This window comes from Zalophus californianus, chromosome 9 (assembly GCF_009762305.2).
Source record: "Zalophus californianus isolate mZalCal1 chromosome 9, mZalCal1.pri.v2, whole genome shotgun sequence".
NCBI classification, from domain to species: Eukaryota; Metazoa; Chordata; class Mammalia; order Carnivora; family Otariidae; genus Zalophus; species Zalophus californianus.
In genome coordinates, this window is record NC_045603.1 from 123,606,210 (window position 1) to 123,617,653 (window position 11,444).

Here is an 11,444-nt window from a genome sequence, read left to right on the forward strand (position 1 = left end):
TATTCTTTCCTGCTTCAGGTCCTCGAGTGTTCGGCACAGATGATGACTCACGGTTGTGGATTCTCACTACTCTGGTTCAATCTCCTTGTCCCAGAGGCAGAATAAATATGGATGCTTGAAATGGAAAAGGCCTTGGGTAACTTTCCTTTAACTGACTCACCAAACCTAAGTAACTATTGCTCAAGACCCTTCATTCATTCTCAGAACCATGACGACTGCATTCTGCCCACGATGACATCAGGCCAATGCACACACCTTTGGCTCCTCTTATACCCTTCCCGGCTCCTTCTGACACCATTAAAACATAGCTCCAGGGCTGGGCCTTGCTTGGCTCCATCTTCTTTTCTCTTTCTAAATGTTTCTTAGCAAAATAGCTCCATTCTTTCTTAACCAACTCTTTTTCTAACTTCCTGTCACTGAAACAATTCTTAATTGGCACGGACCAGAACCAAGAATTTTCCAGTTGCGTGTCAGTTACTCAGGCGTACCTTTGGCACACTTGACGGTGCAAGGCAGGAACACATGGCCTAGGAGGGATCATCCTTTGTCTGTGTCAGGACCGCGGGAGGAGGCAGCGACCAGCCAAGAACAGAATCCCCGCTGGTGCAGCCGGTGAAGCCATTTCAGCTCAACTGCTTCTAACTAACTGTGGGGGGAGAGGTGCGGGAGTGGGGACACCAGAAGGAACGGGGAGAGTGGCAAGCAGAAGAAATGGAGCAGCTTTTCCAATGGACCACCATCGTTTTGGGGGACGAGGGGTCACCGACAAATTACTTCTGAGCACAAGAGCCAGAAACCAGGGGTCCTTCAGCCACAGGATCAGGTTCTGTCTGGCACTGTCCTGCACAATTCCATCTCCACTGAGAAGGGTTAGGTGAAGATACACACCTGCACCCTGAAGAGCCTTCAGTCTAGTGCATAACCTACCGTCCTCGGGGACGGGGCCACCTGTGTCCCTGCTCCGGCAACTCAAGTCCTTTCTGTTAGCACATGTGAATGTTCCCATGTTGAAGATGCTCACGCTATTCGGGGGACAGCCGCAAACTGTTGCACAGGAATGCACCACATGTTACCTGGAACAAAGGCTCCGTCTCCAAAGGCAGTTTACCTTATTCCTCAAAGACAGCACGCGCTTTATTTAACCTTAGTAGCCTCAAACATTCCAAGACCAAACACGATTTCCTCTTTTACCATCCAAACCCCAAGAGGGAAGAAGAAAACTCAAGCTAGGGGAACACCAGTATTTCAATGTCGTAGCTGGCGATACGGATGCCCGCTGAGATCCCCTCGTCCCCAGCCGGAAAAAAAAAAAAAAACCAACTCAAATCTGTAATCATTGCTGCTGGAGTTCACTCATTCTGTGATGAAGAAATCCTTTTTCCTGGCAATCCCAACATGCCGAGAAAGGGTGTAATTACTGCACAGTCTCACTTAAAATTGAAATATTTTAATTATCACGTGAAACGGCACACTTTTCACTTCAACTAAAAGTACAATAATACCATATAAGTTTTAGTGATAATGGTATAAAATCACCTTAAAAAAAAAAAGCTAAACTCATTTGACTATACTTCTCCAGACCAGAAATTTAAAAGCTCTCTTACCTGACGAACAAAACTATTTGAGGTAGTGTCAGAAGAAGTGCTCCCATCAGATCCTTTAAATCTGTTTTTCCTTCTAGCTCCTTTTCCATAAGACTACAAAAAAGAAAAAGAAAAAAAAAAGACAAATGAGAAATCTAGGCCTACTGCTAGAAAGAGGTAAAAAACCCAAACAAAATATAAATCGCCACCATATGGGCAGCATTTGAAAATCATTATTGCTGGAATCACCAATATTAATTTCAAAACAGTGAGTTTATAGGGAGCAGAGGTTTCTAGACAAAGCATTTAATAACTCTTGAATTACAACAAGTTATGCTATCTGTTAGCATATCGGTCATCAAGAGGGGCAAAGCCGCCAAAGATAAAACATTTAAAAGTAAGCATTTTGAGGCAGGAGAGCACAGAGCTACAGCAGTAAGTTAGGAGAGAAGGTAATGTGTCAAAGCCTCTTGGACAGCATGAATGCAACAGTTTTGTAGATCATGAAATGCTGTTTCCAAGTGCCCCTGGGCCTCCATTTTTGCTCTTTTTCATGTTTTAATTTGTAATCCCATAGGTACTTGTAAGAACTATATGGTAGCTGAAGAACACTGTATAATATGAATTCTGATTACCTTGAAATATATATATTTATATATATGTATATACATGCACACACACACACACACAGGTCTACATGGAACACTAATGAAAACACGGTGCCAATTCCTCACATAATCCTATGAATCTAGAGGCTGCTTTCAGAAGTGGTGAAAGAGCTCTGTAAGTGGTAGTGAATTAGATGAAATTAAAATGCCTCATAAAAATGTCTGGCCCATTGTTGCAATGTTTGAATGTGATATGAAAATCTGGTGTTTTTTTTTTTAAAGATTTTATTTATTTATTTGACAGAGAGAGAGACACAGTGAGAGAGGGAACACAAGTAGCGGGAGTGGGAGAGGGAGAAGCAAGCTTCTTGCGGAGAACGGAGCCCGACACGGGGCTCGATCTCAGGACCCTGGGATCATGACCTGAGCTGAAGGCAGAGGCTTAATGACTGAGCCACCCAGTCGCTCCGAAAATCTGGCTTTTTAAACACTTAGTGATTTGCTGAGAATTTGAGAAAAATAAATTTTATAGAATAATAACAATAAGACAAGCATTTAAGAACGGGATGTTAAAAGTAAGACCATTTGCTTCAGTAACAGAATTGAGCAAAGCATGAACATAGGCAAATGAACTTGCTTTTTAATTATATCTACAGTTTATACTCGGAGCACTAAGAGCAAACTACGCATCAATCTCTGCTTAATTCTAGGCATAGGTAAAGTTGTTGCAAATACTGAACATTAACATATAATTGAAAAATAGCTCCAAACTGAGCTTTACAGTTTAATGCACATAGGCTGGAATCCTGCCATAGCAGACCATGAGCAAACGTCTTAAGTGCTCCAAACACCAGTCTTCTCATCCTTAAAATGGGGATACTGCTACTTACCTCACAGGGTTAAATGAAATGAAATAATAGATTTATAGCATTTAGTATAAGACCTAGTATATGATAAAGGCTCAGAATAATATTTTTAAAAAAGCAACATCCACATACAGATTGAAGAGTGGGGTAAAGTTGGGGTGAAGTACATAACATGGTCAGAATGCTTGGGCTCAAAGAGACTTCATAAGATTATCAGCATTTACAAAAGTTATTTTTTTTAAATCAGTGTTCAGGTTTTGAAAATACTACTTTGTTATATTTGATATACACAGATTGTTTTCATTAAAAAAAAAGAAATATCTTATAAACCATGGTATACGTAGCACTTAGGCAAACTAAGACCTATTACAAACATTTGTGTTATGAGTAACTTAGATGACTTTGCAATCAGTGAGAGGGTGGTATAATCTTAAAGCAAAAATTTTTCTTAACCATGTTTGTTCTCTTTCAAGTATCTACGGGATTTATACAATACAAATGTGTTTCCATGGCATTTAATTAACTCTCAACTTCATAAAAGGAAAGACAACCTAGGCTGGGTTTTCACAGTGTATCATACAAGGCTCTCCTCACTTAGCAGCTTATTCTTCTTACTTATGTAAACATTATTCAGTAAACTGTTGAAAAATAACATTCTTTCAAGAGCGTTCTTCCTTTTCCGATTATTATATAAAGGTTTGGACAGAGTGTCTTCCAAAGCCTAAGAACACAAAAATAAAACATGAAAAGTTTTTTAAAATTAAAAATATTTTTTATATTATTGCACACGGAAAAAAACTTATTACCTTTGAAAGCATTTTTTTTAAGGCCTAACGTGTTTCTTGGGGGGGGAGGAAGGGGCAAACCTATGTTAAACACACTATTTTTCTTTTTTCTTTTTTTTAAACATATATTTTTCTTCATGAGGAGCATAAATTATCTTTGAAAACAAAGACAAAATACAATCTTACTCCATCATGATGTGTCTTTCTAGTACCATTTTGAAATGGGTGGAAAGAGAATATGAAATTCTATCATTGTCATTTGCTTCAGATTTTTCATGATAAATATGTTTTATTATTCAGCTGCTTTGGTGTGTAAGCTTTTTTGCGGCTGCTCACAAATGCACAACAGGCACTGTGAAAACCACACAATTTTTAAGACATTCAGTCCTAGAGGAGGAGACAGTTCTCTGCAAGAAATTAGACACATTTTAAAAAGTGTTTAATTTTAAATGGATGTTAATTTTTCCAGGCCCCTAGGGATACTATTCATAAACATTACTTCGGGTGCACTTAGCTACCTATACAACATATACCTAAGTATATATATTAGATTATCAGAGTTTTCAACTGTACTAAGGCACAGTTTACACACTAAACAAACAAAGAAACAAAAAGAAAAAAAAAACAACTATGGCTGAATTCCACGCAAATTGGTGATAATTCTGAAAAATCTATATTGTCCTTTAATCACTTAAATTTATGGAGAAAGCTTTATTGAAAGTATTAACTTGTTCATGTCTTAATAGTGATGTAGCAAATCCTTATTAATTATGTATCATATTAAATCTAAAATAAATAGATATGCTTAATTACACTTCTGTTCTCTTACTAATTTCAGCAGTCATTTCTCTTCCATAGTCTCCTTTTTAATTTTTAATGTTTTTATAACAATATCCTAGATCAAGGGAAAAAAAGCATCTTTTGGAAAGCTAATACAGTCCATTTCAATGTACTTTAAAAAATGTTAGTGAAAATTTATACTACCATTACAAAACAAAGTTTCCTTTGATCCAATGCATATTTAAAATTAAGTCCATCTTGCTGGAATTACTTATTCTTTAGTTACTCTAAATCCTTGAAAACGAGGACTAGAGTGTTTCATCTGCAGGAATTAAAGAAAGAAAGAAAGAAAGAGTAAAAGCCAAATCTTCCCAAAATGGAAAAAGACAGGAAAGATTAATTATTCAAATATTTACTTGACTCAGTTTGGAAAAGAAGTATAGTTTTCTTAGTTCAGGAGCTACTTCAAATGCAGCCTCTTTTAGGACCAGTGGTTTTTCTAACTTTTTTTTTTTAGCAACACTAAATATATGAACAACCAATATATGAAACAGTTCACAATCAGAGTCACCCAGATTTCAGGAAGTAAAAGGCAGAGGAGAAAGAGAGTTTGGGTTTGGCCAGAGTGCAAATTGTAACCCATCATACTCTCCCTGACACACGCAGACCCCTAAGTCCTTTTTGGAGCACTGTCTGTCAAGCCACTAATTTCTGCTCATTTCCTATTAGTTATATGAAGCTTCATGAAAACAAAGAATGTCACCATAGCAGAAAGGAGAAAAAGAAAACCATAAACCGAAATTCTTTCACTTCTCCTAAAACACCAACCAAGCTAAGTCAGATTTCAGAAACTAGAAAAAAAAATGAAGAAATTTCCACAAATATATAAATGACTTATTAAAATGATATCCGACATTCCTCATGATGTTAAATATCAGCTTCGCGTAAATGAATGTCTTCCTTGATACTAAATAATTTTGAAACTGGGCTGTAGTTTTAAAATCAGCACATAAATGTTTTTATATTTCACAGGTAATTGAAATCTAATTTCTCTATAGTTGAAATGGACAATAGTAGCTAATTTTAGAAGTTGCCAGTCAACTGGAGATTTGAGCCCAGCTGTGCACGCAAAGTTGGCGTGGCAGACCCTGGGGACAGCTTGAAGAATGATCCTGCTTCTGTGGTTGAGAGATTGGGTGACAGTTCTCCTCCTTACAAATTGCTCCCCATGAGCATAACGCTGATACCTGAAATTAGTTTCCACCCCTCTCGATTAACATTCATTGATATTTATATTTATTTATATTTATCCCTTTGAATTGCAGACAATCGCAGCGAGAATGATCCAGAGAGAAATCAGACATTAAATCTCCTCATTTACTGACAGCTCAGTATGAACGGGGTTGTCAGATCCTTTACTTTAAGGAGTGAAGTGATTTAGACTAACCTCCCTAGGAAAAGGGAGGTAGGACATAAGTTCTGTTCAGTATGGATCAGTTTACACAGAAGCAGAAAGGAATCAAGAGGCAGCATAAATAGAACTCTTTTGGGGGGTCTGGAGGTAGAGAAGGAAGGAGGGACAAGGCCAGGCAGCAGAAAAATGTCTAGTGGGAAATTCCAGGGGCAGGAAGGGCAGGAGAAGGCCAGCGACCAACTCTGCCCTCTTCATAAGCTACCTCCAGGCAGGCCTGGAAAGAACTCCGAGACAGACTTCGTTCCTTGTGTTGGTGGCATAACTAATTCTAACTCCTTGTCACTGTGAAATTAAAGAGTGCCACCACCCCCTATGGGGTTAACACGTTTTGCTCAGCTTTTCTTGAAAGGACCAAAGCTACATAATTGTATAATTCAATGGAATTAAATCCAGCAACAGGTAGACTAAGTCTTTCCACTAAAGGAAAGACAAAAAGAGCCATAAAATCGACAAGACCAACCGAACCTCACATCACTCAATCAGATATTACATTTCACATTTTAAAACACACTCGGAAACTCTGATTGGCATGTTTTTAAATTTCTCCCATGCAACACCAGAACAAAAATACCATTTAAGAGGAAAGTGATGGGGGTTAGTAGTGAAGGTTCTAGCAAAACATAAAACACAAGACCCGTGATAATTATGTTGGGAGACTGCAAGAGACTGAGCTGTACCTCAGACCTACAAGTGTTTCTGGAAAACCGTACTGACATGGCTCAAGAGCCACAGGAGAGCGGTTGCTGTTCTTTTTAGATAAAGCTCCTTGCTGCAGCGATTCAGGATGTTGCCATTACCAGGCTGTATGACTACGACACGCTTGAAAAGCATCTGGCAAATTCAGCTGGGGTGGAACCAGCTGGGTTCTGTTGCTAGGAGCAAAACAAACAGGGACCTCTGGTTACTGTCTGTTCATTTTCAGGTGTGGCGAGAGGTGCTGGTTACAATCTCTTTGTGGCCTAATGGTACTGAGATGCTCTTGTTTCTTGTCCATCTCCTCCCGTGTCTCCATCCTACTCTCTCAATGCCTCCCACCTGCTTCCCATCCACACAGCCTCTGTACACAGTCAATTCCCCTCCCCAGAGATCTACCAGTGCCATATTTTAGACCACAGCTGTCCAACAGAAATATAATGCAAGCCACATGTCACCGAAATTTTCTAGTAGCCATACTAAACAGGGAAGTGGCAACAAGGGAAACTAATTGCAGCGATATATTTTACTGAAACCAATATATCCGAAATGTAATCATGGCCACCTGTCTTCAGTGTAACAATGATTAATGAGATGTTGTATATTCTTTATTTCATATCGAGTCTCCGAAATCTGGTATTTTATATGTATAGCACATCTCAGTTCAGGCTTACGTGTGGCTAGTGGCAGGAGCAGCGGACAACGCAGATGTGGAGCTCTGGAGGGAGAATACTAAATTAGCACCCAGACTTTGTAGGTAGACTGTGTCCAAGTTTGCGCTGAAGCTGTGCAGCAGGTCACCTACAAAGCGATGCAATCTGCTTAAATCAGATTGTAGTTAGGTTGCCAACTCGCCTCTCCCGTAAGAAATAATATTCATGTTGTTTATGACAATGTGCTGGAGGGAAAGGGTTGGAATGTAGGAGGGTGCCCCATCCCTAGGCAGGATTAATTAACATAAAAAGGAAACTGGGCAGTCTGTGAATCTGCATCTTTTGCTTTGTTCAAACGGAACTTGGAATAAAATCCAGAGGTAAAACAGGATTCTTAAAACCAAAGATTGCTTAGAGACACCATTTGCAAGTGAAAATTCCATTTTTAAGTATCAGTATCAGAAAAAGGGGGATGCTCCTGAGATGGCCCCCCCCCTTTTCAGGTGGTTTTACTGCTGTCCTGTCCTGCAAAGAGAGATGGAATAGAGTCTTTGCCAAGCTCTCACCGCCCTATGATGCCATGATTTATTAGATATAAAATAAACATGGCAATGTTTCCCCTCACATCATCGAGGTGATATAAACACAATTCAAGGAAAACTGCCTTTCATTTTTGGAAGGTAGAGAAAGCAAGGAAATGGATGGGGATGCAGTTGAATATTTATACCTCTAACCTGCTTATAATACCCTTTCCTCCCCTTTTCCTGTCTCTCATGTCCACTCACTTGCCAATTCCTGTACACTGAGTCTTTGAAATGTCCCATGCATGGGCCTGTCATCTCCATTATCTTTCCTCTCCCTTCAGTTTAAGCTTTGTTATCTCTTGTCCAAACTGTTAGACCAATTTTCCATCAGGCAGCTCCACCTCTGGACTCCTGAAACTCTAAAATACCTTCCAGAACATTCCCAGGTGAATCTTCTGAATGAGCTGTTCTGCAACTCCTTGGCTGAACCCTTTCCATGGCTCTCCATCATTTCTTACACTGCTGGTTCCAACACCTCCCAGGTGTGGCCTCAAACTGTCTTGTCAGTCTTACGTCTAACTATGCCTGATCCCTACCTTTCCGTACTCTCTTCAAGCTACACATGAGAAATACGTGATAAGATTTATAACTTCTGTGACTTTACTTCCTGTATGGCTCCCACCATCTCTCTAACAATCTCTGGTCAAATCTCATCCATCCTTTGAGTCTCTTCTCAAAAGCCACCTCTTCTATGAAGCTCTTACAGATTATTCCGCGTAGAATGCCTGTTGATCTTTACTCCTTGGAAACCACGTAAGATTCAGTACTTCTCTTAGTCCTATTACCAGACAATTGTCGTACAAGTGACACACTGGCAGCTACTGGAATATCCGTTCTTTGAAGACAGCAGTGGTGTCTCCTCATATCTGAATCATTTCCACATTGCAGTTAACAACAAATACTTGTTGACTTATATTTAACGACATAAATCACTAAGTGAATTTAGTATTCCTTATCTAAATGCAGTCATGCTTTCAGTCAGCCTTAACTTTGATCTCCAGGAATTCAGGAACTCTTTTTATCATAAGAATAAAAAATTTTTTTAAAAAATCCCTGAAGGAAGATCAAAGGAAAAAAGGGTCTAAGAGTCCTTTCTTCTATCAAAATTCAAGACCTTCATCCTGGAATACGAGAGTTCTCGGAGTACATTTCTTACTCTCATCTAACCTGGTTAAGTGTCTGGATAAAATCACAAGTCTAGAACAAATGTGACATTTGTTGGTAAGAATTCAGGTCCCCTGGCAGAAACTAGATGGAAATGTAGGTGATTCGTTACATGTCCCCCCTCTGCTTCAGCAGCCGAACAGCCCAAGGTTGACTAAAATCTAGCTGTCCTACCCCTATGAAAGAAATGGGTTTCTGATTACACAACTTCTTGGTTTCTACATTTTTCCTCCATCTCAAATCAAAGTGAATTATGTGTTTTAAGTAAGCAAGGTTATTTCCCAGTGGTTAAAGAAAGTTCACTAAAGCTCCACGATTATGCCACTGGAACGACCATTATTAACGGTATCAAAATACCTGGAGCAGTCAATTTCCATCCCCTATCAAAACAACAGTGGCAACAAAACATTTGTAACCTTTATTAGGGTGTCCTACTCCCGCCCCCATTGCTACAGGAAATAATACTCTAACATGGATCTCTCTCTACAAATATAAAATATATAAATAACACATTTATAAGTTTTGTGTAAGTCTAGTAATACGTCACCACCACATTTACAATCTAGCAAATGCAGGCCTGAAATCAACAAGCCCGTATCGCTAGGCAAAGAGATATTTCTCCAAAATGATGCTTGAAATAGAAGCCTAACTCCTTCACAGCGCTCCCCAAGCAGCCCCACAGCTGGGAGTCTGAAGTCATTTGCCTGCTAGGATAAAAGTTGAGAGACTCCTTACCGCTGAGACCTGGAGGTGTCTGTAATCCAAACTGTACCTGCCAAAGCCTTACGTAAAAGCCAGCACCTTATCATTGCCCAACGCCTACAACTGACATCTCTTATTTCACAACTGAGCAGCAAACCGGAATTTTTCCAGAAACCGCTACTCCTCATCGGAGAGAAAGGTGGTCCTGAAGCTCCCCGGAATGGATAACATTTCAGGGGAAATGGAAAAATAAAAACTTTCGCGTCCCCAACTCGCTCTCTTAGGAGAAAGAAACGAGGAGGGGTGCAGGCAAACGGGGGCACGAGGAGAGCTGAGCTGTCAAGGCGGCAGAGCTACCCAGGTGCGGGGCGGGGGGGCAGGGCTGCGCCGGGAGACCCGGGCAGAAGGCCCCCCCCCACCCATGCCCCCCCTGCCCACCTCTCCCCCTCTCCCTTCCCCCCCCCCCCCGTCGCCCCCTTCCCACCCCTGCCCCGAGCTCGCCCGGAAGGGTCGGCGTCGGAGCCAGAGCCGCGGGGAGCCGAGCCCCTCCCGCCCACCCGGACTCACGATCTTGAGCAGGTCCAGTCCACTCGCCTGGTTCATGTCTCTCCATGTGCGTCTCCCGGGAAGGGGCGAGGAGGGCTGGCTGAGCAGCCCGGGGGCAGCCTCTGAAGACCGGGAGGTCTCCCCCCGCCCCTTCCCACTTGCTTTTCGGAAGCAGAGGAAAATGGAAGCCGCAGAAGAGCCCCGGACAGGCGAAAAGGGGCAGGGTCCCCGGCGCCAGGAGGGGAGAAGTGGGTGGCAAAGGGCGAGGGGAGAGGAGGTGGCGGAGGAGACCCAGGCCGGGGGGAGCGGCAAGGCGAGGGATCCGAGCGGAGGAGGCGCCGGGAGAGCGGGAGGTCGGCGCCCCGGCTGTTCACAAAGAAAGGAGAAGGCGCGGCGCTCTTGCTACCTGTGCGGCCGCTCCGAGCGCCCCCGCGGGAGCCGCGTTCTCCAGCAGTTCCATCTGGATCTCCTGCGCCACCGCCGCCGCCGCCGCCGCTGTGGGAGGCGACCTGGACATGTCGCTTTGGACCATTGGCGAGAAGTCGGCTCGAAGCTAGCAGCCAGCCCCTCGCGGCGGGTCCCCTCCTCCCCTCCCCCCGCCCCCCGCTTCCCGCTCCGCGCTCCGGGGGCCGCCCGGGGCTCGGCGCCGCGCTCGCAGCTCTCAGGGCGCGGGACGGGGCCGGGCCATTTTTGAAAAGCGAGACGCGGGGCGGCGGCGGCGGCGGCGGTGGCGGCGCGGGCTCGCGGCCGGGCGGCCGGGCAGGGCGAGCGCAGAGCGGCGGCGGCGGCGGCGGCGACGGGAGCCGCGGGCGCCGGGGAAGGTCCTCGCCGGGAGGGAGGGAGCCCGCGGAGCGCGAGCCCAGGGGGAGGCGCGTCGGAAAGCGAGAGTGACAAGGCAGCCGAGCGCCGAAAAGTTCCCCGCGGGAGGCGCGGGCCGCGTGGGCTCCGGCCCAGCCGCTGCGCGTCGCCGTGGCACGCGCGCTGGAAAGTTTTCAAAGCCACGAAA

At 43.3% G+C, this 11,444-nt stretch overlaps 1 protein-coding gene across 7 annotated transcripts in view; it reads right to left on the reverse strand.

Annotated features, from left to right (window-relative positions):
- The window catches only part of CACNB2 (calcium voltage-gated channel auxiliary subunit beta 2), a 389,518-nt gene extending 378,494 nt beyond the window's left edge, over nt 1–11,024 (reverse strand). For 4 of the 7 annotated variants that reach the window (XM_027594126.2, XM_027594129.2, XM_027594134.2 and 1 more), the window contains exons 1-2: nt 10,845–11,024; nt 1,605–1,697 (exon numbers count right to left, since the gene is read on the reverse strand). In XM_027594126.2, coding sequence (XP_027449927.1) covers nt 1,605–1,697; nt 10,845–10,970 — 219 coding nt within the window. In that variant the 5' untranslated portion in view covers nt 10,971–11,024. Of the gene's footprint in view, nt 1–1,604; nt 1,698–6,773; nt 7,006–10,459 lie in introns of those variants that run through there. The other 3 variants (XM_027594128.1, XM_027594127.1, XM_027594133.1) reach the window with 3 other exon arrangements.
- Between the last annotated feature and the right edge of the window lie 420 nt (nt 11,025–11,444).